General features: G+C 52.9%; 8 protein-coding genes across 8 annotated transcripts; 3 read left to right on the top strand and 5 right to left on the bottom strand.

The window, feature by feature from the left end:
- Nucleotides 1–202: 202 nt before the first annotated feature.
- PHYSODRAFT_325223 (hypothetical protein) lies at nt 203–2,888 on the bottom strand (the record flags this gene model as incomplete). The annotated part of the gene is made up of 10 exons (XM_009521064.1): nt 203–283; nt 362–436; nt 531–584; nt 655–709; nt 784–877; nt 1,392–1,605; nt 1,682–1,752; nt 1,978–2,297; nt 2,339–2,753; nt 2,846–2,888. The coding sequence occupies 10 exons, from the start codon at nt 2,886–2,888 to the stop codon at nt 203–205; spliced, it is 1,422 nt and encodes a 473-aa protein (XP_009519359.1).
- A 2,417-nt stretch (nt 2,889–5,305) lies between these two features.
- Nucleotides 5,306–10,969, bottom strand: PHYSODRAFT_325222 (hypothetical protein; the record flags this gene model as incomplete). The annotated part of the gene is made up of 8 exons (XM_009521063.1): nt 5,306–6,194; nt 6,221–6,321; nt 6,390–6,873; nt 6,972–7,246; nt 7,351–8,266; nt 8,323–8,580; nt 9,492–10,103; nt 10,185–10,969. 8 exons carry the CDS (start codon nt 10,967–10,969, stop codon nt 5,306–5,308), a joined length of 4,320 nt encoding a protein of 1,439 aa, XP_009519358.1.
- A 2,053-nt stretch (nt 10,970–13,022) lies between these two features.
- On the top strand, nt 13,023–14,004 carry PHYSODRAFT_250339 (hypothetical protein; the record flags this gene model as incomplete). Its single annotated transcript, XM_009521062.1, has 3 exons — nt 13,023–13,211; nt 13,504–13,518; nt 13,606–14,004. 3 exons carry the CDS (start codon nt 13,023–13,025, stop codon nt 14,002–14,004), a joined length of 603 nt encoding a protein of 200 aa, XP_009519357.1.
- A 1,250-nt stretch (nt 14,005–15,254) lies between these two features.
- PHYSODRAFT_487276 (hypothetical protein) lies at nt 15,255–15,413 on the bottom strand (the record flags this gene model as incomplete). The annotated part of the gene is made up of 1 exon (XM_009521061.1): nt 15,255–15,413. A coding segment is annotated over one exon (159 nt), but the record flags the coding sequence as incomplete, so codon positions are not given.
- A 213-nt stretch (nt 15,414–15,626) lies between these two features.
- PHYSODRAFT_428493 (hypothetical protein) lies at nt 15,627–16,034 on the bottom strand (the record flags this gene model as incomplete). Its single annotated transcript, XM_009521060.1, has 1 exon — nt 15,627–16,034. A coding segment is annotated over one exon (408 nt), but the record flags the coding sequence as incomplete, so codon positions are not given.
- Nucleotides 16,035–16,529: 495 nt separating this feature from the next.
- Nucleotides 16,530–16,910, bottom strand: PHYSODRAFT_296271 (hypothetical protein; the record flags this gene model as incomplete). Its single annotated transcript, XM_009521059.1, has 1 exon — nt 16,530–16,910. The coding sequence occupies one exon, from the start codon at nt 16,908–16,910 to the stop codon at nt 16,530–16,532; it is 381 nt and encodes a 126-aa protein (XP_009519354.1).
- Nucleotides 16,911–17,415: 505 nt separating this feature from the next.
- Nucleotides 17,416–22,795, top strand: PHYSODRAFT_485674 (hypothetical protein; the record flags this gene model as incomplete). Its single annotated transcript, XM_009521058.1, has 4 exons — nt 17,416–17,732; nt 19,294–19,333; nt 21,852–22,214; nt 22,262–22,795. The coding sequence occupies 4 exons, from the start codon at nt 17,416–17,418 to the stop codon at nt 22,793–22,795; spliced, it is 1,254 nt and encodes a 417-aa protein (XP_009519353.1).
- A 2,062-nt stretch (nt 22,796–24,857) lies between these two features.
- On the top strand, nt 24,858–25,510 carry PHYSODRAFT_381607 (hypothetical protein; the record flags this gene model as incomplete). The annotated part of the gene is made up of 2 exons (XM_009521057.1): nt 24,858–24,933; nt 25,425–25,510. Coding segments are annotated over 2 exons (162 nt in total), but the record flags the coding sequence as incomplete, so codon positions are not given.

Below are 25,510 nucleotides of genomic sequence, written 5' to 3'. Positions count from 1 at the left end.
CTTGACTGCTCCTTGATTGTACCTTGATTCTTGGGCGACGGGCAAACGCTCCGGTAATCTCCATTTTCCGATACCACAACTGCCCCCGCCTGGACACGAGCCTCCGCAACAGGTGAGCGTCTAGGCGCCTCCAGTCCATAAACTTCATGGTTCATTCATCGCGCTTGCGCCTGACCGCTGCGACCGCCGCTCCCCTGGACCTTCAGTGTTCTGGGCCGGTACGCTCGACGTTCTTGCTGCTCTTCGCCATCAGTTGGATCCTCGTTAATGACGCCAGCTTGTTCTCCAGCATCCCAGGGTGCTGTCACTGTAGTCACCGATACTTTGCAACGCTGGCTAGGGCCGCAAGATCTGTCATTACCCACCGGCGCTCCTGTTGGCGCTGATAATACGGTACCGGCACCTGTGACCGCGTCTCCAGTACCTTCCGTCGCTGCTGAAGCATGGGTCGACACACCACAAGGTTCCTCCGGTGATATTGCATCTTCTGCTGGAGCCACCGAGACTTAGAGGACGCTTAGAGCCGCTACGGGGCGCATGGCGACGCACACACCAGGAGCATTCCGGTAGTCGTATGGTCCGACCTTGGTCGTTCCATCGATATGATGCAGGCTGCTGGTCTTTGCATGTTGGTTCCGTTTACTCCATCTTCACTGCCATCTTTTGCAACGTGTTGAACTCGAACAGAACGTCGTCCGGCAGCCGGTCACTTTCCAATCAGTAGTCCATCCATTGCTACACCACCGGAATTCCGGTGGTCGTATGGTCCGACCTTCCATCAACAGGCTGCGGACCGCCGCTCGCCGCACCTCGGCCGCATGCTTCTCAGCGTCACTGGACTCTGCCGTAGCCGGTTCTGTGTCGTCCGAGGGCTCCACTTCATGGGCAGTAGTCAAGGAACGTGCGACGACTCGTCCAGCCTCACTCCATTACTACGTCGGAACTTCGGTGGTCGTAAAGGAGGCAGGTATGGTTGCCCCAGCCTGAAGCTCGCGAATCGCTGCACCGCCAACGTCGGTCACACCATCAGTTGCTTCGTTATCACTCGGAGATAGTGTAGCTGTGTCAACCGTGGTTTCGTTGCCTTCGTTCCACAGTTCCATCCGGATTTTCCGGTGGTCGTAACCAAATCGGGTTTAGTTGCCTCAGTCTGTGGCTCGGGAACCACCGCACCAGAAACGTTGGTCGAGTCTTCAGCTTCTTCCTCTTTGGCGTGAGCAACCATACCAGTGTTGACTGTGGTTCGTGATGCACATACAGCAAATACTCGGTGGTCGTAACGTAACGTCTGGGTACCCCAGTCTCCACCCGACGACTCGCCGTGTTGCAATCGTGTCGCACCAATTCTCGTTGAGAGTTCCCACAGTTTTCGCGCAGGCTACAGCAGGTACCGCTGCCTTGAACGAGACTTACATGTCGGTCGTAGCTGTCCCAGATCCACTCGTATCTCCTCTTCATAATCAAATCCATACATCGTCGCAAGCCGAGGTCCGGCGCACGGGCGCGAACTTCTTCCACGTTAATATCGGCGTCCGAAGCCTCGATCACCCTCCCTTGAGCTTCATCCTTCTTTGTTTCATCTGCTGAGGCGCTGACCGAGGCATTCTGACATGACACTCCATCGTGACTCGTTCACATCACATGTAATATGCAAATTCCAGTAATTTCCTTCGTCTGTCACTGCGAGCTGGATAGCCCTCACAGGCAGTTCAATCATCATCTCCAGTAGCTTCTTTCGTCTGTCGTCGCGAGCTGGGCTACCCTCGCGAGCAGGTCAATCTTCGTTAACGTATGCAACTAGCTCTCGTCCGCGACTTGGGCCACGTGCAAACAAATCATGCTGCCCTCGCAACTCGTACATGTCACCACCATAACGAACGATGTTCGGCTGCGCACAGGATCATAATCTCAAGTTCGTTCCACTTCGAAACCTCGGCCAGCCCGCCACCGAGAATCAGCACTCGTGTCTTGGTTTACCTCGTTCCATGTAGGGCCAAATCCGAGTGGTAGGCTTCAGTCGAGGTGTCGGTAGATACTCCAGCGTGTTCTCGGTGAGATTAATCCTGTTTGCGACATGCTCTGAAACATCGTTCAGGGTGTCATCACCTTCGTCAGACCCTTCTGCAACCATGGCATACATGACCGAGATATAGGTCGCCTCCAGTAGCTGCTCGGGGTCATCGATCGCACTTACATCTGAATCATGGAATTCAGTGTCGGCGTCAGCGGTGGAGGTTCCGGCTTCAGTAGGAACGTCGTTAGGCCCTGGGTCGTGTTCGCCCCAGTCGACCTCGCTACTACACACCGCAACGACGTTTCTCCTGGCTCCAGGCTGGACGCAGCGATCCCTGTTGGCAGGACATCCCATGTAGTTGTCTCGGCCACTGCTACCACGTCGCGGTCATCCTCCGAACCGTCCTTCGTCACGCTGTCACCATCACGCAGCTTATCACTGGCTTCCGATGCCTCAATCGAGGCGTATGTCGCTCCATGGCCGGTAGATTCAGCACCACTGTTCGAATTCACGGGCAGGCAACCCGCTCGGCTAGGCGGCGAATCTCCGGGTATGTCCGAGTCATCCGACGCGCTGGCCTCGTCGTCCGAACCATCGTTCGACCCACCAGCACGGTCCACATCGGTTGTATCAGCTCGAGCGACCTCGACCGAGCCTTCACTGGCCCTGGGGCCGTCGTCGTAGCCATGTACATCGGGTGACGAGTACTCATCATCCAACGGTGCTTGTCGACAGCCTTCTGGCCATGGCGGGGCATCCGGTGGCCTCGGCAGGATCTTTCGCGGCGTCGGGTAAGTTCGGCGCTAGACCGCAGGCGGCTGTTCAGCCAACCATTGCTCGTAGAGACGTCGTTCTCGTCCTTGCAGAGTCTCATCACGACTCGTTGAATAGGCCAACACCTGCCACTCTTTGTACTTGTTAGAATCCAATCTCACGTAGCCGGTCTCTCGCGTTAGTTCACCATGTGGTACCCACAGCACCACGGAGTCATGCTTGGCACACTCAGAGGTTAGGATAATCGACCAAATCACGGTATAAGTATTACTGGCCCTACTGGGGGTCCGGTATAAATATCTGTTATACAATACTTTCGTATAGAAATCAAGTATCAGTATTAATACAGATTATATTAATACTTTAGGTAATACTTTATACTAGTACAAATTTATGTTGCCCACATTAGCTCGGCTTCGCCAGTGGCGAGTCTATGTTGTGAATTATCTCCGTGCGAATCGCTCGGAAGGACTGAGCCCAAGGAATAGTTTAACGTCTGAAGCGTTCCTATCACTTGACGATCCGAATGGCGTTGAAGACCTTCATAGTATTCATACGACGGTCCTTCTGTTGAAGAGGCAGCCAGGAACCAAAGGTGACTTCACTGGCAAGGCATGCTGCCCTGCGGTTCGGCATGATCATAATCTCGGCATTATACAGAGAGCCCTCAAATTGGAAGTTTAAGGCCGCGCTGTGCCTCATCCACTCGTAGAAGCGGCGCGCTAAGCTGTGCATTGCTCTGCTATAGTATAGTGATAGGCATATTGGTTTTATTCTCGGATGGTGATACTGCCTATACTAGCCGAATATGGGAGACACCCGATGCAACGTTGATATCTACTGCGGCGAGGGTGGTGACGGCAGCACCGGGTACTACCTAAGTTCGACGTGGCCTCGGGCCTTGTGCGCGACCCGTCGTGTATGCGATCGGGTTGAATGAGGAAAGTGTAGGCGCCGCAGAGGCCAGAAACCAAAGGCCAAAGAAACTTCTATCTAAATGCATAGGGGTAGTTTTCATTATGACAGTTTAGTATTCGGTTGCGAACATAAAGTCTGTTTTGGTGCGAAGTCTGAGTAACCAAAGTCTGATTTAGAGCTATGATGAAGTCTGGATAAGCTGACTAAAACGAACGGTATTCTGCGTGCAAAGCACAACAATACTTATCTATATAGATCTTTATGGCCGCCAACTACAGCGGTGATACCAATTGTACTCTGACATTTATTTCAGAGTTAAGGAGCGATTGGAATTCCTCGTCTAATTAATCCTTCATATCTGTTCATCTTCATTCAGGAGTAAGAGCATCTCCACGAACCTCAACTATACATTTGGGGTCTCAAAGATCCTGCTACGTCTAAGAATAAGACCGCACCTCAGGAGATACTTCGAGGTATTTAAGGGTGTTAATGTAGCGTATCGATAGTATTGTGTGTAAGGGTAGCAATATTAGCATCAGCTTCTGTAAATGCGCAAATTCCGAGCCCGGTAGCCTCGACTGCAGCCTCAACCGCAAGCGAACAAATACAGTACCATAATAAGGTAAGCTTTACTAAGAAAACAAATAAGACTTGCGACTGATCCTAATAAAAATTTATCAACATTTTCACAGACCACCATTTATCTTGCGGTGCGTGTGCTGGGGCTGCACACCCAGACCCCTGCACTCTCCCTTTGAGGTAAAAGGGCACTGTGAAATGCCTGGACCACTTCTTATTCGAACGCTGCTAATGTAGTTAGGGTCAATAGTTATAAGCACCGTTTAAACGGTATCGAAAGGCTTTTTTTCATGTTGCCACGCACGCCCAGTGTGCACTCATACCGTTCATCTAATTTCAAGTAAAGAAAAAACAATCTAGAAGTCAAATCATACCGGGGCAAGTGCACGCTCACAGAAGGCCTTGGCGGTCGTGGAAGCATATTAGTGGGCGCGCGCATGTTCTAAATGCACCACGTGCGTATCATCAGCCATGCATGCGGATTGATACGGGGTCACTTAGGCTAACCCTGGTCGATATATATATATATATATATATGAATCGACCAGAATGCCCAGTTGTCCGTAGGCGTTCTGAAGAATTTACATATATATCAACCAGGATTTGGAGAAGCCAAATCCCTTGAGAGCGTGAAAACCCGAGCGGACAAAACGCTTGGCGGCCACAATATATATAAAGATTACTAATTTACACTTATACCATCCACGAATAGTAGCTAGTTTGGAGTCAAGTTGGCCCGGCTTCTGGAAGTATAACCGTAAAATATTACTGGTATTACCAATTCTGAGGAGTAGTATTACTTCAATTATCCTTATACATTCGCCCAAAAAACGAGTATAAGTATTAATACAATCTGTATTAATACCGAAATTGTATTACTCAGTAATACAATACTTTGAATTATCCTAACCTCTGGGCACACTGTGCCCCTGTGGTCGTAATATTGGTGAGCCGTATCCACGTCGGCTACCCCCGTCAAAGCCTCGTTACGGTCGGCACGAGCTTGTCCGTGCGTCGTACCTACACATCGTACTTCGAACGAGGTAGCCGCTGGCGCGGCAGTCGAAACTCTCGCCACTCGCGACCGGGTACGTATAAATCCTCGGTCGACCCACACGAAAGCTGCGTGCCGTAAGGTTCGTCATCTTCAACACTCTGCGACTGTAGCAGTGATACCATGACGTCGTCCGGAAGGCGTGCGGTGCCATGAAATAGATCCAGTCGGATTCCAGCTGGGATGATGAAGTCCATCCCAAGGACCACATCCACCCCGGCACTGTGATCCATTATCCACATTTCAAATTCGTAGACCTGCTCCCACCCTAGGGTGATCTTGACGAGCGTCCGTCGCCGGGTCTCCATCACCCCTGGGTTGATGCCGCGGACTTCGAGACTTCGTCCGTGGTTCCGGACTTCGAGACTTCGTCCGTGGTTCCGGACTTCTCGCACACGTAGCCGCTTGGCGAAGCTGGCAGAAACCACGCTAACATTCGCTCCAGTGTCAAGGAGTATCCTCGTTCGCGCGTCGTCCACAGCGCCATTGGCTAAAGCTCTCATTCGCTTCCTCTTGTCGTATCGTTGGGACGACCACCACCACAGTCTCTCACCGGGCAGTAATTTCACCGCCCGAACGAGGCTCCGAGGTGGTCCCCTGATCTGGGCTAGACTTGTGATCAAAGGCTCGGTCGGGTGTCCATCACGTTCATCATCATCATCTTCATCAATATCAATCTCAACGAGACTTGCGTCTCGGTTCTCCCCATTTTCCGTCGGTTTCACACGTTCATTGTTCTTCAGGTCGTCAGACCGTTTGCTTTCGCCCGTGAACGCGAACAGATAGTCCGCATCAACAGCAGGCTCAGCTAACTGTGGCAGCCCGATTGGGACCAACCCAGTTTCAGTTGGCGGGCTGCCTAGTTTAAATGGCTTCCATACTCCAGGCTTTGCAGCTCTGGCGACAGATCCTTCTTGTCGGCCTTGGACTTCAGGAACTTGGTGAGCTCGTGGAGTGCTTCACACTTCCCAGCGTCGTGCACCTGTTTGCACAGTTTGCACCGCCGGTAGCAGAAGTGCACTGAGTGGGACAGGCTTCCGCACGTGGCACACGGCCCATACTGGCGTCAACCATCTCGTTCACGGTTGGACGGGCCTCCTCCGTTCCTGAAGCGTCGGTTATCAGACCGAGCGAACGTTCCTTCGGCTGCGGCCCTGCGCTCGGCATCGTTAGCGGCAGCGACATGTCCGGTATACCCATCCGAGTCGTAATCAGCGTCTTAGTCGTCCGAGTATTGGCGCTCATCCTCGAAGTAATCCTCGTTCGCTTCAGCATCACGTCGGGGGGGGCGTATGGAGCCTCGTTGCGTGCACCGACCGAGGCTCCGACGTTCAATTCCGCCATTACATCGGCAAGGGCGTCGATCAAAGTCACTCTCGACCGGTGCGGTGACCCGTCACGTCGGTCACGGCGGCGGTCGTCGTCACGGTAACGTCGTTCGTGGCGGTCTTCGTCGCGGTAATGTCGTTCGCGGCGGTAACCACTTCGAGAATCCTCGTTCGACCGCGCGTCGCGATGGCGACCGTCATCTTGACTCCAGGAGCGGCGGAACGACGATTAGCAAGTTGATTTGTTATCACGGTGACGCAGAATGTCGTTGATCATATCTTCGAGGTCATGGATGCTCTTGACCCGAACGGACACAGACGCTCTTCTAGGTCTCGGTCGTTACATGTAACCAAGAAGTGTTTGACGTGGTCCTTCGCGTCACAATCACCGTGCTCAAACTGCACCCCGGCGTTGCGAGTGTAGCCGTTGAGCCGGTTGAGGTAGTCACATACATGATCTTTGCTCTCTCGTTTGGCCGAGTAGTACCAAGCCTTTGCAGACTGGGAGAACTTCGAGCAGCAGTACTTAATGAATGCCTCGCACAGCAGTTTCCACGTGCGGCTCGTCTTGCGTGGAAGCTGGCGGCACCAATACAAAGCCCCATCTCTGAGCTTGAGTTCGAACGGCATGTACCACTCGTTGGGCAGTGCATGTGTCCCCCTCATCTCGTAGACGAACGTACGAAGCCACCGCATGGAGTGTTCGGTCTTGTAATCTCGAGCTTCGGGGTTGAGCTCTGATCGTCAGGCGCGCTCAGTTCGCGCGCCTGACGAGCCCATTCGCTTGGCAGGTCACCCTCGTAACAGTCGGACCCGAGATCATCGTCACTGTCCGACGAGTCATCTCGGAGGTCGTAACGGCGGCTGGACCAGCGACCGGTTGCCCCGCGCGTGCCAGGCGTACCATACGAAGACTCGGTCTCCCTAGCCAAACGTTCACTACGGTCCGTAGATCGCGGGGCTACCATGTGCGAGTCTTGCATGTAAGGTGACGCCTCACCCTTGGCTGCGAAAACTCCGTCATCCGTGGCCGCCTTCCGAGGGGTTGCTGGTAGCGGGACCTTGGACGGGTCAACCGCTTCCGAGGCCGAACGAAGCTTCGTTGAGCCTCCGTCTACCACCCCAAATGCCTCACGTAACTTCTTCCTCCACTTGGTAAGCGCCATGGCACCGGTGGTTGGCGTCCAGCTCGTGAGTGCAGCATCCGCCGGGAGAATCTGGGGCTCGCACCCCATTCCACGCAGGAGGTCAACAGTGTTCTGAGCGACCTGCCGAGTGCTTGTTGAGTTGATCGGCGTTGCCAAAGCCCCTCCGTGGTCCATCCAGATGGCCTGGTAGACCTGCTTCGGGGAGAACAACTGCATCCACTCACTTTTGGTCTTCATCAGCTCCAGGCATCGGCCTAGAACCTTGTTGGCCGCCGGAGTATCGCCGTTGAGGGAAGGACGAGTGCCAACCGGCTTGGAGGTTGCCCCTCCAACCGTGACCGAGGCTTTGAAACCCTCGGTCGCACCGTCATCCCCGTCGCAGGCGGGCTCGGGGCCCGGCATGTCGTTGAATGTTTCGGAGAGGTCGCGGGTGATGGACCTCGATCCTCCACTGCGGCCGGCCGACACAACCGCATCTTCCGAAGTCTCGGACGTCACAATCCTGACATCCCATTCATCGCTTCATCATCTTCCTTGGCGTCCGAGGAATCAATCGCCGTGTCGTAGCTCACTGAGCGCTCGTCAATCGACTCCATCAGATCCGTTGCTGGGGCCGAGAACGAACTCCCGGAGAGTATCGAAGCCTCGTTGCGCGTTCCACTCAATTTCACCGGCGTCGCCGGTACCGCTGACTTGACTCCTTTCGCCATCTTCACACGTCTTCTTCTTCTCTTCTCTTCCCCTCGTTGCTCGTTGGGGTAAGACCTACAACAAGCCAGACACACAGAAGGTCGCACCAATCCCGGGTCGCATCACCAGTTGTAGTGTGGTAATACCACTAAAATTCTCTTCCACCAAAATGTATTAGAGACACCAACAACACGCTAACCCGCAAAGGTAAGCGCTAACTGGATCAAAACCTGAAGACCAGGAACGATCCCTTACACCGGGTCGGTTGCAAGCGCCTCTGTGCACCTTAGGTTATCTTCGGTCAACCCCAAAACCTGTACCACTAGCCACGAGCTAAGGCTAGGATACTATGTAGCGCTTTCGCGCAACCCCACTGCAGTCCCTCAGAAAGGAAGGGTACCGGCGTGTTAGGCCTTATACAGGGGGACCAAGGTAAAACCTCGGTAGGTAGACTAATACACTCAGGGGCACTCTAATCCCACATATATATACTGAACGATACTCTAATACCGTTCCTGCCTCTCCGGTCACGCCAACTCTTGGCGCTGCCAAGGAAACTCTCGGTCAATGCACGATAAGCTCCCCGACAGGCGTCCACACGCAGCCGAGCGTGTCCAGGCACTACAATAAGCTAGCTACACTTACCGAAGTCGGACTCGACCCTTGTTGGCTTTGGGGGAAGACTGTCTTTTTATTACTGAGTTTTCCGAGGCCTTGGGGGCCTCGTTCTGGTCATCCTATGATGAGTCCTATGTCCCTATACAAACATCTAGTGTGAACGATCGCAATGAGGCGATCCTGGACACATCAAATGACGACCGCGGCTACACTAATAAGTGCGGCCGAAGTACGTAACTAAATGCATCTGTACCAAAAAGTAGGCACCGTGAAGCCTCGTTCGGCGTTGTATTAGGACCCGACGAGGCTCCAGCCACTAACCGTCACTCTAACGAGGATAATGTCGTCAGCTTAACCAAAGCAGCCACTTCCATCTCGCACTTGACTGGTCCTTGATTGTACCTTGATTCTTGGGTGACGGGCAATCACTCCGGTAATCTCCATTTTCCGATACCACATCCACGTGGAAGTAAAACTGGCGAACGTCATGCTCAGTAACTTGCATCAGCACCTCCGCGAGACAGCGCTTCAGCATAGCTTTACTCTCGTCCGTTACCCCTGCCTCCGAACGGTTCCGCCAGAGCCTTGACTTCACGGTTCCAAACACTTCATCTAAAGGGTTTAGAAATGGAGAGTATATGAGCACGAACTCGATCTTGAGCAGGTTCGCCACTGCGTCTCCATTCAAGTAGTCGGTAACAGACGAACGGTGGTGCATACTCGCGTTGTCCATTATGAAGGCTCGGGTACCAGCACGTCGAGCAGCAGGGAATTTCCGCAGATAGGCGGCGACCATCTCTTTCATGAAGCCACATACGACGTCCGCCAACACGCTTCCCTCCACAATTTCAAAATGCAGGACGCGGAATGCCGGTGAGGCCGCGAGCAGGAGCGAGATGTGGTCTGGATGCTCCGAGTAGAATTCATCCGCGACAGTTGGAATCCAACTTGCGATAGACCACGCTCGACGCTTGGAAATCCTGGATAGCTTCATCTCATCGTAATATACCGCCTCATACAGTGTGTTCTAGCCATATTGGTTTGGTAGTGTAGTGGCATACCTGTGGCGCTCATCAATCGCCCGTTGAGAGTTTCGATCACGGGGTAACCTACGAAAGTCGCCTAGCCGGAATCCTGCCACTTTCATGAGATGCTTACTGACGGTAGCTTTAGCGGGTTTGATGCCGTAGACCATTTGGATGAAGGCAACCGTATGCGCGAACGATGCCGTCTTGCTGACGAACTGGAAACGGGCTGCAGCGAAAATCATCTCCTCAGTCAGCATGGGATTGCGGCCTCGACGCTCTGAATGCGTTCCTTGCTTTCGGAGGTGGAGGCTAACGGTACTTTGGGTTGTACCAAGCCGCAACGCAGCTTTGCGCTGGGGCTCGGACCCTGCCAGCTCGAGAATGAGGCGGTAGTCCGCCTCAGACAGGCGCGGCTTCTTCTTCCCGTAGCCAGCCACTCGACGTAGCTTTCGGGCATCTGCATCGGAGATCGCAATCTCCTCTCTAGCTTCTTCACGCACTCTCAACTGGTCTAGTCGCCGAACTTCACTTGCTTTTGCTGCTGCTAGCCGCTCGTAGTGTTCTTGTTCTTTCGCGGCCGATACCTTCGCACACTGGTACGCCAAAGCAAGCTCCTCAATTTGACGTCTGCCTCGCTGACGTGGAAGTGTTCGCACCCGGTCGGTCTGTTTACCTTGCCGTTGCTGACGCCGCGAGTCCTCCAAGATAGCGCCACGGGAGCGGAGATAGATACCTTCTAGAGCAGGATCAAGCGCGATACTTGGGTTCAGTCGCGGTAGCTGAGAAGGAAGCTCACACGGGTGGCCTCTCGTGCTCATGTTTGGATTAGGAGGGGAGTTTAGGCGAATCTGCTGCCCGTCGACACCGCACGAATTTGCATATCGCGACGTAAATAATTGCATCAGCCGACAACAATGATGCAAAGCGCCAGTGACGCAAATAAATGCATGAACCCACGCATGTTTATAACCAAAGCGATTTGTGGCTCGGAGAGGGTTACCCTCTCGCCCCTGAAAACACAAACCGCCACCATACAACTATACTTTAATCAAGTCAAACAAGCGAAAGTCCTAATCTTAACTTTTTAGGTCCCAATTTGACTTATATTAGGACTTAAGGCAAGTTGCCACTTTAGTAGAGAGTGAGCAATTTAGTAGAGGGTCACATTGACCAATGAACACACAGTATTTCGCGTATAGCTTCCATGATTGGTTGATAATATAATTATACTGGGAACACCCGAAGAATGAGGGGGTGGACAGCTCCCAACGGATTAATTGGACGCGCAAGCGTAACTTCGCGCAACCTTCGTGCTACACAAACCAGAAGGATGTCGACCGAGCAGGTTCAACGGCAACTTTCAGCAAGGCAGGAAATGGACAGCGACATCAACAGCCCCATGTACCAGCTTCAGAAAGTGAACTGCGGCACGCGCGATATTCATGGGTGTGGTCCCTGTGGGTGCCACAGTTCTTCCTTATCACGGCAATCAGCACCGGTACCAGCACTATCGTTTTATACCACAGGTGTTCCCAGCCAAGTCGAAGACGACCTAGTTCAAGGCGCAAGGGATCAAACAGCTGGTATTTCAATACAAACTCCCTGATAAAATCTCAACTAAACTGGCACAACCTCGAATTCGAGATGGCGTAGTTGCTTGCGCTAAATGTGATGAATATTGCATGAATTTAGTTAGCTGGTATCGTCTCTGATTGCTGAAATCTTGAGCCACATTTTCATACCTCACTCAGCACCATGCGGTCAATATTACAAGCAGGGGCGGTTGGCTAAAAGTTGCTATCGAAAATTCTACTAAACTGGCAATTTGCCTTAGGACTAAAGTCCGAACGTGACGCACCCCGCCAATGCTCATGTCATAGAGGGGGGTCAAAAACAACAAAGCCGATGCGCATTGAAGCCGTTAGAGCATCTCCAGCGGTGCGTCTTATCCTAAGACGTAACAGGGTCTTTGAGACCACAATTTTACAGTTGAGACCCGCGCAGACCGACTTACTTCCAGCGGTGAGTTCTAAAGCGAGTCTTATAAGGTTATTCCCGCATTTGAAAATTGCATTCAGTCTTAATGCAATCTTTTAAATACTAGGTACGGCGTTTTGTATGGGTGGCATTATTGTGAAAACCGCTTCTTTTGCTTATTTTGCTCGTAAATCGATCGATTAGCACCCTAATTTAGCTCGATTGATTTGTAAATCGATCGCGCCCTGCGATGCATATGTGAGTGGACGTGCAGATTAGGCGATCGTTTTATGGAAGCCACGTCGATATAGCCGCGCTTCGAGCAGAATGCCCACCTTTTACTAGGCAAGCGCGCAGGCAAGCGATTCATCTAGATCTCGGTCGATTTCAGCCCTGACTTGTACTGATTAAATAAGTGATTGAGGTCTAATAAGGGGTTGCTACAGATGGACGTTTTAGCCGGCTCTCACAATAAGATTGTGGTCTTATTTTAAGACACGAAAGCCAATCTATAGGTCCCGGTGAAGTTAAAACCTGCAATAGGACCTTCTGGTGGAAGCCTTAAGTCTCGGCCAAGTCTTAACAACGCTACTTTTAGGATAAAACCGTGTTTGAGACCAACCGCTGGAGATGCACTTAGGGTCGTGATTGGTAAAAAATGCCACTAGTAGGCGTCATATGATTGACTCGTTGAAGTTGTCGTTTCCAGTGAAAAGCGCTGCCGGTAAAGCGCCAACGCTCATCAGCGGTCGAACGCTCGCGAACTTCCCCATCCGCAGCGAGCACGCCACCAAGAAAAAGTCGTTTGCACCATTTGATCTGTTCGTCGTAGACGAGATCTCCATGATGAACAAAACTCAGTAGCTAGAGCTCGACCGCCTGTTGCGGCGCTACATGCACGTCGCCTGCGTGCCGTTCGGCGGCGTGCACATCGTGCTCGTCGGCGACTTCCTGCAGCTGCCGCCGGTAAGGGCGGGTTCAATCTACTTGGACCCCATGTACAAGGCGCGGCCGAGCACCGTCGGCGTCCAGGGCTTCGAGTTGTGGCGACAGGTTACAACCATCGTCATGCTGGACGAATCGGTCCGCTTTCGCGAGGAGGATCCCGAATGGGGAGAAGGCTGCCGAAACGCGTAGGGCACTGGACGCCCGAATTCGTGGCAATGATCAACGCCCGCGTGTGCAACCACGAGCTGCATGAAGGCAACTTCATCGCCGACAGCACTGGCGTGTTGTCTGCGCTCGTGCCCCCCGAAAACGCCACTCGATCCGCAATCAACAACGCCTTTACGAAGGCGACCGCGTCGATACTGCCACGCGGATTCTATCCGACACGCGTGGTTGCTAACTTCAAACGTGCGCTGAATGCGCTTAGCGTGAGCGACCTGCGGTACGTCTTGAGTCTTCCGACAATCGCTTTGGACGGATGGCCCCGTACCTTGATCTTTTGGACGGCTTGTCAATCCAGGTGACCTAGTACGTCGCGACGGCGAAGGGCATCACGAACGGCACGCTCGGCCGACTCGAGTACGTCCACTTCCCGGCCGACACCGAGTTCCGGCTCGTCCGCGACGCTGCAACGTCGATGATCGTGCGCCTGCCGAGCCGCGCACCAGAATACGCCGTGATCCGCGTACCGCGCCCGCAGGCTGTCGCGGTGCGGCCGGGCGGCGACCCAGATCGGTTCCCCGTCTTGTTCAACACGAAGGCCAAAGCGAAGACCACAATCAGGCTCGCGCCGGCGCCCGACGGCCAACCGCGCGCCGTCACCGTGCGACCGCAGCAATTCCCCTTCGCGTGCGCGGTCGGGTCGACCGTGTACATAGTCCAAGGCGAAACGCTACGGTCAATGGTCGTCGTCGACGGTCGTGATTAACAAGCCGTAGCAGACTTATCTACTTGTCTCGAGGGTTACCACATGCAATGGACTACTAGCTCTACAACCGATGACGGCGAACGCGATACAAGAAGAAGAGCGGCTCAATGGCCTCAGCGATGCTACGTTGGCGGGTTTCCACCTGCCAGTGGCCGACAACATGGCAGATCAAGGCCCCGATCTAAGCAGCCACCCAACTCCGAGCGAAACACAATGAACCATAATGCTTTGATAGTCCCTAACATCGATAATAAACACGTTAGCGACCACCTTGCAAATGCATGCACATTGCATGCGCACCTTTGGCGAGCCAAAATCGGCCGACTGCACACGCGCGCAAAACGAAGTGGCTCGACGTAGCGACGCCCGTTGTACGTGCCCAGCTAGCACTGCGCAGCGTTGGCCACGGTCCGCTCGGTCCGACGCTGCGCAGCTGGGGTGCGCGGCGCCGTTCGCGCTAGATCGCTCGCGTGTCGCCGTCCCCGTCACTTGCGCCGATGTCACCCGAACGTCGCCTGAATGGGCTACCGAACGTCGCCAGACCGTCGCCCGAAGGTCGCACGATCAAAACGCACCGCCTTTGGTAGACCCCCCGTACGATAGTTCTTCGAACTACGAACATGATATTATGCAGCCTGATGTAAAAAAACATAATTCTAGACAACAACACTCTCAATAATGCAGGCTCAATGACAAGTTCAAATGCTTGTAGCTGCTCAAGTTGACTGGTGAGAAGCCAGTGCTTCCTCGTCGTCTTCTAGCTTGTAGCTAGCAAGGATCGTCCCCAGCTCCCGTTAGACCGCACTTTCTAAAGCCCGCCAAGATGATAGTTGCGGAAAGCGCTTCCCATGCGGACACTACTCATTTCACGATAGTCGACCGCTGAGGCGCTGACATTGTGAACTTCTCGGTGCTGTTACTCGCGGTGTAGAGCGTTAGTTGGTCTCGCAGAAATGCTACCCAGGCGGCACCCAAGCGGTCCTCGAGAGGCTTGATCCAAACAGCGTCCGCGGGCTGGCTTAGCCACGTAAGTCCGGGAGGCACCTTCTGCAGCACTACGTTTAGCGAGCGAGCATACTCAACCACACTATCAACCCAATGCCCGCTGAAATCATCGAGGAGTAGCATCACAGGAGGGCTCAATGGGTCGCGGTGGACAAAATGAAATTGAGGAACTCGAAAGTCATGTCCCCCGTCAACCAGGCAGCCTCGTTTCCGTAAATCTGGAGGTCGTGTTTTTGTTGAAGAGCTTATATTTCTTTCCACACGTGGCGACAAAATCCGTGACGGATACGCGCGTTTTCAGCGCGCACCTCCGGCACCTTCGACGGCTTCGAATTCAACATGAGGAACGGGGTGTACCTGTTGCCTTCTGAGTCGCCCAAATCCATGGCGGTAATGCGCTCTTTGTCTTTCTAGCTGCTCTTCACCCAGACCGTTCTAGAGCCCGTCGGCGCGAGCGTCGTTCGTGGCAGCATCTCAAAGAAAATGCCTGTCTGGTCCGCATTGTAGATCTTGGTGATGCCCTCCACGTACGCCTTGTGGCGAACCTCTCTAGTAAATGCAGCGGCACGTAACGCTGCCATAGGAGGCGTCTCCTGGCCAAAATGGGTTCGAGCGCGGAACGAGAGCCTATGGCGATGCGTGAACCCTCGGCGCCATTGCCACGACGCCGCAAAATGGTCCGGCGGAATAGCAGCAGCTTGTGCTATCTCCAACGCCTGCAGCTTTAGCATGAGAGCTGAAATCGGGAGCCCTTCACGCCGGAAGTCATTGACCCATTTGACGATACGCTGCTCAACCTCGCTAGGAAGGGTCAAGCCCACCCCGGATGCACGACCACGTAATTGGGACGCCACCCGGCCATTTTGCGCACGCTCTTCAAGGGCACACCGTATGCCAAGCCACTTGTAGACTAGTTTTGCTTTGTTGGCCCGCTTTGCCTCGCTCATGCCGTCGAAGAACCGGTCCAGAGTTGCTCTCATGCTGCCTGAAGCCTCGAAGTGCTGGATGATTTGAATCTTGAACTCGACAGCGTGTAACCTGCCGTTGGTATTACCGGCGTCTGTGGCCATCACCATGAATTCGGTGTCATCCCCTTCGCATCGGAAAGAGCAAAATTAGTTGTGGCAATTGATGCGCAGCCTCAATGCCAAATCAAAGGGTAGAAATGGTTGGTCGAGTTATTACGCTAAGGCTAGTGGTGGGCAACTATCTTGCCAACGTGGAGTGTGAGAATGGTTGGTGTATAGCGTCTCAATGGCCTTGCAACCCTTAGAGATCACAAATGTCCTAAAATAGTCTTAAACTAGGATATCTGTAGTAAGTGCCTAAAATTGCCTAAAATGGCTATCTGCGGGTACGGTGCCCTTTCCTCGATACCTGCCTATGACATATAGCCCCATTTGACATGAGCATTGTGGTACTTATTCTCCTGGCTGCCTTCGTCGAGCGTCGCCACTTTACCAAAATGCACGGTTGCCGCCTTCACGTTGACCCGTATGATCGGCCAATTAGTGGCCGGCCTAGCCGTCCCTACACTTCGACGCGATGTTGGTAATACGCCGCTCAACGCGCTCCCGCTGCGCTCGACGCACAAGAGCGATCGCATCCGTGATAAGCATGGACGACTGGCGATGCGTATATGCGAGCTTCTCAGCTGAGCAAGGCGACACGGGAGGCGTGCCTTCAAGGAGGTCGTAGTCTTCAATCTCCAGAGGGCGCGTTGCAGCGACAGCCACCGTCTTCTGCTCCACCACCTCGTCGCTTTCATCACTGCCAGTGCTGCCTGAACTTTGCTGCGGAGTAACCTGCTTCACCTGCGCTGCCTCCTTCTCTTCCGACGACCCCAACCTCTCCACATCCTCTTCCTCAGTCAGGAACTCGCCCTCATCAATCTTCTTCATCACAGAGTGATTCTCCGGCCGATAGAAGTTTTATGGGCTCATATACCGATCGAGTCGGGGATTAGATCGGTTGTCAAGTCGAACAATGTAATGGACGGGCCTTCGGGCAGTAGCTTAATGCAGCCCGACTGAATGCTGTACCATGCCTACATGTTCCTAGCGATGTCAGAGCCTTTTGTGGTGCTTTGCATCTATTGTCATAGGGCCCCACACAAATTTACTCCTCTGCATTTATGGATTACAACCATCAAGAACATTGTCGGCCCTATCGCCACTTGGTGGACACGTCGTAGTGGAAGGACTTGCTGTCCGTCAAGGACGTGTTGTTGTTGTTAGGTAGGTCGTGGGGTGTTCTTGGTCAGGTTGCATGGCGAAGCAGCTACAGGTTCCTCACAACTCAACTGCCAACTAAGAGCTACTCGCGGTCATCCTCCTTCTCCTTAACCTCTGAAGCATCAAAAAGTTCGTCATGACGCGACAGTCAAGCGGCGGGCTAGACGGTAACATGCCTCGGCCGGCAGCATCGAACACACGGTCGTCGCGCAAGGCTCAAGGTCGCAAGGGTGACACGTGTGTCTACCACAACGGCTTCCAGTACACCAAGGGCTGGACCTCGATGGTGAAGATGAAGTTCCGGTGCAGCGTGTATAGAAGCATCGAGCCGCCGTACAAAGCGCTTCTTCACGTGTACGCCGCCGGTGGGTGTAAAGTGACGGGGGAACTCACATGCGTTCATCCGCAAGATCCTGTATCGGCAACGGACACTATTGACGTGACGAAGGAGGTGCAGGAAATGGTCGACACACTGTGCATCCTATGCCTGTGTATGAAATTTGGCAAGCCACCCTGAGGGTCGTTCTTAACCACTGCCATGGCGTGCCATGCAATGGCACTTCGTCTTGGCTGGATGGCACGATGGCACAAAGTGGTTAGAAACGAAATGTGCCATTTTGGGTCATATCCTAATATTTCGGTTAAAAACAACAAAATACAATTTTGCTCAAAAGGGAAAGCTTGCAGAGATGGCGAAGCAGAACGGCAAGCGCGCGCGGGGCACCTCCTCGGGCGCGACAACGAGTGCGCGCAAGCGCGCTAACGCCGGACTAGCAAGGACATCAGCTCTCTCTGCATCTACCGAAGTCGCTGGCGAGACTCCTAGCACCGCTGAGCGCCCCCACAGGCCACCAAGCGCGGCTCCAAGCGCGACAACGAGCACACGAAGACAAAACAAGATCATTGAGGCACCTGCGCCATCAAGCCAGGGTGCCGAAGGGCTTCTGATAGCCGACACGACGGTGCACAGCGCATCAAGTGCAGTGACGACTTCAACTGGCACGCTTGACATTGCTATTTCCTCTCTCTCTCTCTTCAAGAAGGCATGGGGGGAAAAACCAGAGCTGCTCATTCTTCGTTAAATGAGGCTTGCCTTCGAGTGGCTTGCGTATCAAAGCTCGAGAAGGCTGCCCCAGGGTGTGGTGGGTGAAAATTAGCTACGCGCTGCCTGAGGTGTTCGAGGCCTGCGCGCACTTGAACTTGTCGCCCGTAGCCCTTCGCGCTGACGGAGTAAAAGTCTAAATGAGCAGCTCTACCTACAAGACTTCGCCGACAACTACCGCTTCAGAACTTTGCACCCACGGTTGGTTACCAGCGACCGGCTGTGGGATGAAGAGGACAAAACTGACTGCGTCGACGAGGCCGCTTGCGACGTCGCGGACTCAACCGCCTCGGGGGTTTCTTGTCGTTCAGCATCTTGAGACTCTTGTCGGGAAACCCCCTGACGTCTACGTTGAAGTTGCCCTTGGACTCGAACATGCACATGCGCTTCACTCCGATCGAACCCGAAAAGCGCGCTTCCGTCATCGCTGCGCTCTGCCGGAAACTTCCCACAGCAGAGCACCCAGCGTTTGACCACGCTGGGCTAAGCGCCTCGCAGGCGCCCCCAGGCCGGCGTAACCCGCGCGAGATAGCTCCTACAAGACCTCTACAGCCGCCAACAGTTGGTGAGGACGTCATGCAGCTTCCTGATTCGTTCGTGACGGAGTTGAGAGCACCCCTACCAACGATGCCCGTGCAGACTCCAGGATGGACCTGTACGACCGATAATCAGCCGCTTTCAGCTAGGACTGAGTCACGTGTTGCTCGTTCTAATGCTGAGCTACTCGACCGAATAGATGACGTGCTCAGCTCAGCATCGGACAACGAATCAGTGCCTCCCATAACGGTTGAACCATCGACTACTAATGGTACGACCGAGAACGTAGCTTTGGTCGAGCGCGTATTCAATTGGACAGTCAAGAATCCCGGTAAAGTTGCCCCGCCGACTTGTAATGACCATGATTCGTGGACCGTTGCGCAGTTGCGGAAGGAATGCACCGAGCGCAAGCTTCGCCTGGCCCGTGCGACGACCAAGCAGGATCAAATTCGTCCTCTACGCTCCTATGATGCGACAAACGCGCTGTTCAGGCTAGCATTGACAGCGAAAACCTATTGGACCCCAGCATGCGCAAAACTAAGCACTGCTTCATCCGACTATCGAATGTTCTCTTCTCGGATCGGCTCGCTGAACGGTTGGCGCATTCAGACGACGCATTAACCCGTGACCAGATTGAGGCCGGTGCTGTGAATTCCAAGACTGTGTTCTGGAAGGAAGTTGGCGTCGAGCACCGTACGAACAAGAGGGTCTACAACAATCTCTTCGAGGCCGCTGCTTCTAACCCCCGCTTCAGCGGTATCAACCCCTCCTATATTGTACAGCATGACGACGCCAGACTGTACGACATGTGAAAAAAAGGAAACAGCAGCTTTGTGAAGGCGAATGCTAAGTTCTACGTATCCGGCCAAAATTCGGAGGGATTCTACGAGTTTTGTGACGGAAACTTGGACGCTGCGTATTTGTATATGCACTCAAGTCAAACCAGAACTGGCGGCTTTTGTCAAAGGTGGTATGCGTCCAGAAGATGCAATTGACTTGATGAATCTTCCTGGCTCTCATTCCGATGTTCCAGCGAACAAGTCGGCGAAGAAGCAAGACCAGGTGGTAAGGACGGTGAATCGTATAGCAGACATGTTTGGTGGGACCCCGGTCGCTGTCGCTTCCGGTCCAACAAGGTCAATGGAAGCAGAGAACCGAGACGAGAACCAGCTGATTGATCGCATCGGCAAGATGCATCAGCTTATTGAGCAGGTCAATAAGCAGGTGAAGGAGCGTCAACGCAAGGATGCACTATCTGGAACTACGGATCCGACGCTACCTGTGAGTCTTCGCAAGTACCAGCAGCGCTTGCAGTACTATGAAGATCAACTGGATGCTCTATTGGGACCACATGGTTACGTTGCTGATGTGAGACCCTACGACGCACTTCGACTATTATTTTTGCACCACCGTTGCTGTGGTACCTCCTGCTTTTATTTCCTTTTTGGTGAACTTCGTACGCTTCATAGTTAGGGAAAGTGAATGAGAATGAATGGAAATGGCATTGATTGTTACTGGTTTTCCTCCTGCTCCCTTGCTCGTCGAGCTTGATTACGCGATGGGCGCATGATCGAGTTTTTCTCAATCAATCCGACGAGAGCATCGCGGACCCATTCCGAATTGTTGTAGCTGTCCGTATCAGTAGCTAAATCCGACGAGTCATACAGATGTCGATATCGCGACGAGTCCTGGGGCTCCACGGTAAAATCTGCAGGAGGATCTCGCTCAAAGCGGCTATCTTCAATTACATCCAGTAGATCTTCATCTTCTTCCACACAATAGCCGCCAGCCTCAATTATGCGACGATTGATGCACCGGTTGTGCAGTATACACGCAGCCAAGATTGTACGAGGCACACGTTTGAACGCGATCTCGAGCGGCGCCTTAAACACTCGCCACTTGCAGACCAGGAGCCCGAATTCCATTTCAATTCGAATACGGACTTGACTCAGATGGATGTTGTAGCTATCGCGGGCAGACGTTGAGATTTTTAGGCGGGGAAAAGGAGTCAAAAGGTGGTTCGAGTTGGTGTGTGTGTTATCACCAACGACGTACAAACCATTAGGAAGGTTGCTCACCACAGACGAAAGTCTCCACTTCAAAAAAGCAACAGCATCCCCGGTGCCCCCAGCACTTGAGCACGTTGCAGCAGTAAATCGACTAAGGTGATAACAGCACGTCTGTACGTTAACTCCATACCGTTGGTAGTGACCGGAGAAAATGACCGAACCCGCGCAACTTCCTTCCTCCACGGAACTCGAATTCGACAAAGCTAACCATCCACCGCACCAATACACCCTTTCATCACGCGAGAGCTGCTAAGTTGCTCAAAGACTTGGCAGCATGGCGTTGGGCTGCTATAGTAGTAGGGAACCGTAGCTGCAGATCCGGATGAGCAATGATCGCGTCCACGACATCGTGTATAGCAGCATAAAATGCTCCAACACTCACACCACTGTTTGAGCAAATATCATGATAGGATCCACCACTAAGCCAACGCAGGCACATTTGAAGCTTATTTATGTGCGTGATCGGCTCGATTCCAGTCCGGTTTCGCGATTGCTTCTCATCGACAGGGAGGTAGGGCTCTAGCTTTGTAGCGAGCGCCATGAAGGATGCATACGACATTTTGTAGTACTTCTTGAACTGGTCTTCGTCCGACAAGAGCTGCGAATGAGATTACCAGTCGAGACGCGTGCGTAGACGGCACCTCCGGCGCATTCCAACGGGGAGCGCCACCACGATGGTGACCAGACGAAGCAGTACAACGAGAGCAATGAAGCGGGATTCCATGATGCTGGCAGCTTTTGGTGTTGGGCAACGTGACTTTTGGAGTTTGGCACCGTTGCAGATGCAGGTCGAATGGCACTTTGCTTTTGCCACCCATGACACTTCTACCCTACCCCTAAGAACGAGGGACCAATTAAATCGCTCACATGTGTGCCATTGCATGGCATGGCGTGGTTAAGAACGGCCCTGAGGATGGCTTTATCCGGAATGGGTTGACGGACGAGCAAGTATCCAGTCGACTCTATCGCGTTCGACGCAAGCACTACGGGTCGCACCTGCTAGGCCTGGTCGAAGTTCCACCTTTCTCTATGGCGGAGGGCAAGCCGCTAAGCTTCTTCCAGTGTCACCAGCCTCACCCCAGCAAGGACCCGATCGCGAAGCCTCAACGAATCATAGGTTGGGTTCGCCCAGAGCTTCGTCAGCTTCTGATGTATCACAATGTGTCCATGTTCATCGATGGTACCTTTCGCTCGGTTCCAAGGGGCTTCAAGCATGGCATTATCGTGATGGTGCACGACCGCGCCAGCGAGCTGTACGTACCCGTCTATTCACCGGCAAACAGAGGGATATGTATTTCGACATTCTCGAGCTGGTTTTCCGAAACACCTCTAAAAAACTTGCACCGAGTAAAATTGTGTGCGACTTTGAGCAGCCATTGATCGAGGCATCCCTAAAGCAGTTTAACAACGCATTGATCGTTGGCTGCCTGTTTCAGTGGAAACAAGCGGTGCGTCGTAGAATGCAAAAGAAACTTCATATTCCGGAGGACGAAATCAAGGTCGCAATGGCCAAAGGCGTCCTCGACATGCTCACGGTCATCGAGCCTGAGCTAGTACCTGACAAGGGCATCAAATGGGTCATGCGGGAAATTCGGATGCCTTGTGACGCGAAGGGCATTTGGTACTCGCACCCCAAATGGAAAGCATTTTGGGGGCACTTCAGGGCGACGTGGCTTGAGCGCTACAACATCGAGGAGTGGAATGTACATGGTGTGCAACACGAGTTGGTGGCGCGGACTAACAACCCTCTGGAACGTTTCCACAGGGAACTCAACAAGGCGTTCACAGACCACCCCAACATCGTCACGTTCGTGTCTACCATTCGGCGGATTTCGCAGGACTAAGTCGCAAAGTTAGCTGACATTACAACTGGGCGGAGGAAAGCAGGCACGAAGAAAACTGCAAACGCGCGCACAGGCAAGAAGCGCGGTAAAGGTAAGAAGAAGCGTAAGCAGATCAATGATCCAGATGAAGAGCGAATCGCGACGGACGCGTTTGACCTGCCACTGTCACTTGATCTGAGAAGTGTCGAAGGACTCTCAGATTTGGAGAGTGAAGATGAAGCTCCTTCGCTTGAAGAAATGGAGAGAGAGGTAGACAGCGACGGTAGCGATGACGAGGAAGAAGAAGGGACTGAAGACAATGACTTCATGCCCGACTTCTCGTTCGAGTACCTGGAAGACTACCACGAATCCGCGGCCAGAAACGCCACTGAGTCAGCCCAGCTGACAACGCCGTTATTGTAGGATGTGGAGAACCACTTGCCTGGTAACAGAACGCACAAACTGCATTTCAACCAGATACTTGCATATTAAACTCGTTGATATTTCTCGAACACTACTTTTGATCGGGTCGGTAGGTTTGGCCGGGATTAGCACCCGACCTAACGTACCGACCCGATCAGTATACGACCCCATTAACCCCCCCCCCCCCCCCCCCGCACTCATACGTTGTATATGACTACATGTTATGAAAAAGAACAGCATGTCTTTTTCTACGTGAAATGCACAGGTGTAGGTGAAAATATGCACAAAGAACGAGTAGTAATGGCAGAGAATGGTGGATTAGACTGAATATTTGATTGCTTACAGATTACTAACAGGAACCGCTCTCCCCATCATGCGTATGAGACAGTGCTACCCCTACTATGCCCTGGGTACTCCAATCAGATTAGACAGGATATGATACATGATTGTGCATAGTGGCTCGAAATGCAAGATGAATCTCGTCCGATATACCAGGGTATGTAAAAGAAGAGGTAAGCTGCAAAGAATGAACACCGTAGACACTATATTTTGCTATGTAAGGGTTATATTGCGCATGTAAGTACTAATATGCACCCCTCAGAAAGAATGCAGCCTGGTGAGGTGGCCCAATCCAATAAAACCGAGCAGGACATGCGCTACAATAATGCTAAGACGCCATTAGCCCGCGGTTGGGAAGACGTGTCACTTGATTGCTAGCCAAGTACAGCAGGTTTTTCGTTTTTAAGGCATGCATAGCCTGGTACGTTGGGATGCAATCATAGGATACTTCGAGCATAAACCCGCCCTTGTGTTAGATTTTTGTTCACCATCAATAAAAAGGACACTGCAAGTTGTAGTATATCCACCCTGTTGAAATTTAGCTACCCATCCGAGGGCGTCATAGACAACATGTGCGTCTGTCTGTGTCAACCAGTTTCCCGCAGGTTATAGAAATGTGTCGTACTTACGGAAGGTAATAGTTAGATCAAATACGCATACTTTTAACATGTAGTATACAGCTTTAACATGGTGTATATTGATCAAAGCCAGGGACCGAAAAACCTCGCGAGTGCGGGGGGGGGGGGTAACCCTTTCGTGGACACATCAGTTTGTATACTATACAAAGCAAGGTATTAAAATCTGAATTGGGGCTTGCTGCCCCGAACGACTGTGTAGCCATTCCGACCGTTGGACAGTGTGTCGAGTGGAATAGGGCCTTTTGCCCCGAACCACTTGATCATGGTACTACTAGCCGTGCGCCCTATTGGTCGAAATTATCCAGAAATTGGCTGCTACAGGAAACGAAAGGGCGCAGCGGTGGAACCAGCGGCTGTGGTGATGAGCGTATCTTCCCGATATCTTACGGGGGGTGGCGTGGCACCGTGAGCCCAAAACCACGTGCCGTGCTCAGTTGTATCAATCTGAGCAGAGTTCATTCGAATCAGGGGGCGGGACTTCCCCCGCGGGAACATGCAGCGCCGCCGAGAAAAGCGAGATTCGGATGCGGAAGGACGCCAGCCCGCTGCAAAGCGCTCGCGGCGGGATCTACGATCGTCGGCTACCACTACAGCGAGCGCCCGCAATGGTTAGTAAAGGTGTTCATGTTCTTATATATGTTATCCAGGTTCTGACATAGTGGAACACAGATGATAGCGTGTATTTCAAGGAGCTGTGGCGTATCCTTCGCCGGAGTGGATGGACATCGAAGCCTCCGCCACTGGGTGCCTGCCAAAAGGGTCATAACGACCCGGAGTAAATGCAGCAGAAATGCTTGAATATGTCGACCATCATTCTCGTGAAGATCGCCTGTCAATGGCAGGCTGTCACATATCTTCTTCCACCAGCCGCTTGTGAATCGCGCGTCGAACCTCGCCCAGGTCCTTGTTGTAGCTCACGTAGACCTCGCACAGCACACACAGAGCGTCGCACGTGTCATTCTGGAGCTCCATCACCACGGCAGCGTGGGCAGAAGAGCGCTGAATCGTAAATGAGCATGCTGAGATGAACTGCAGAAAGATCTAGCCATAGGAATATCCGGAGCAAAGTGACGCTGTAGGGCGAATAGAGGTGGTACTTGGGCATGTGTAATCGGGCGGAGTTGTTGTCGATAAGCATGTTGTGGCGGGTGCAACTAGGGTATATGCCGACATATCCACCCGCATATCTGCGGTAACTATGTAAGGCCCTTATGACCCTTTTGGCAGGCACCCACTGCGAGGAGGCTGAGCGACGGAATATCGCTACATTCGACCTGGATGTAGTATGAAAGATCAAGAAGGCGAAGACTTTTTTGTGGGCGAAGAAGCCCTCGTG

Source organism: Phytophthora sojae (genome assembly GCF_000149755.1).
Source record: "Phytophthora sojae unplaced genomic scaffold PHYSOscaffold_2, whole genome shotgun sequence".
NCBI lineage: Eukaryota > Oomycota > Peronosporomycetes > Peronosporales > Peronosporaceae > Phytophthora > Phytophthora sojae.
Note: the sequence above shows the minus strand (reverse complement) of the source record. Positions and strands in the feature narration are given on the sequence as shown.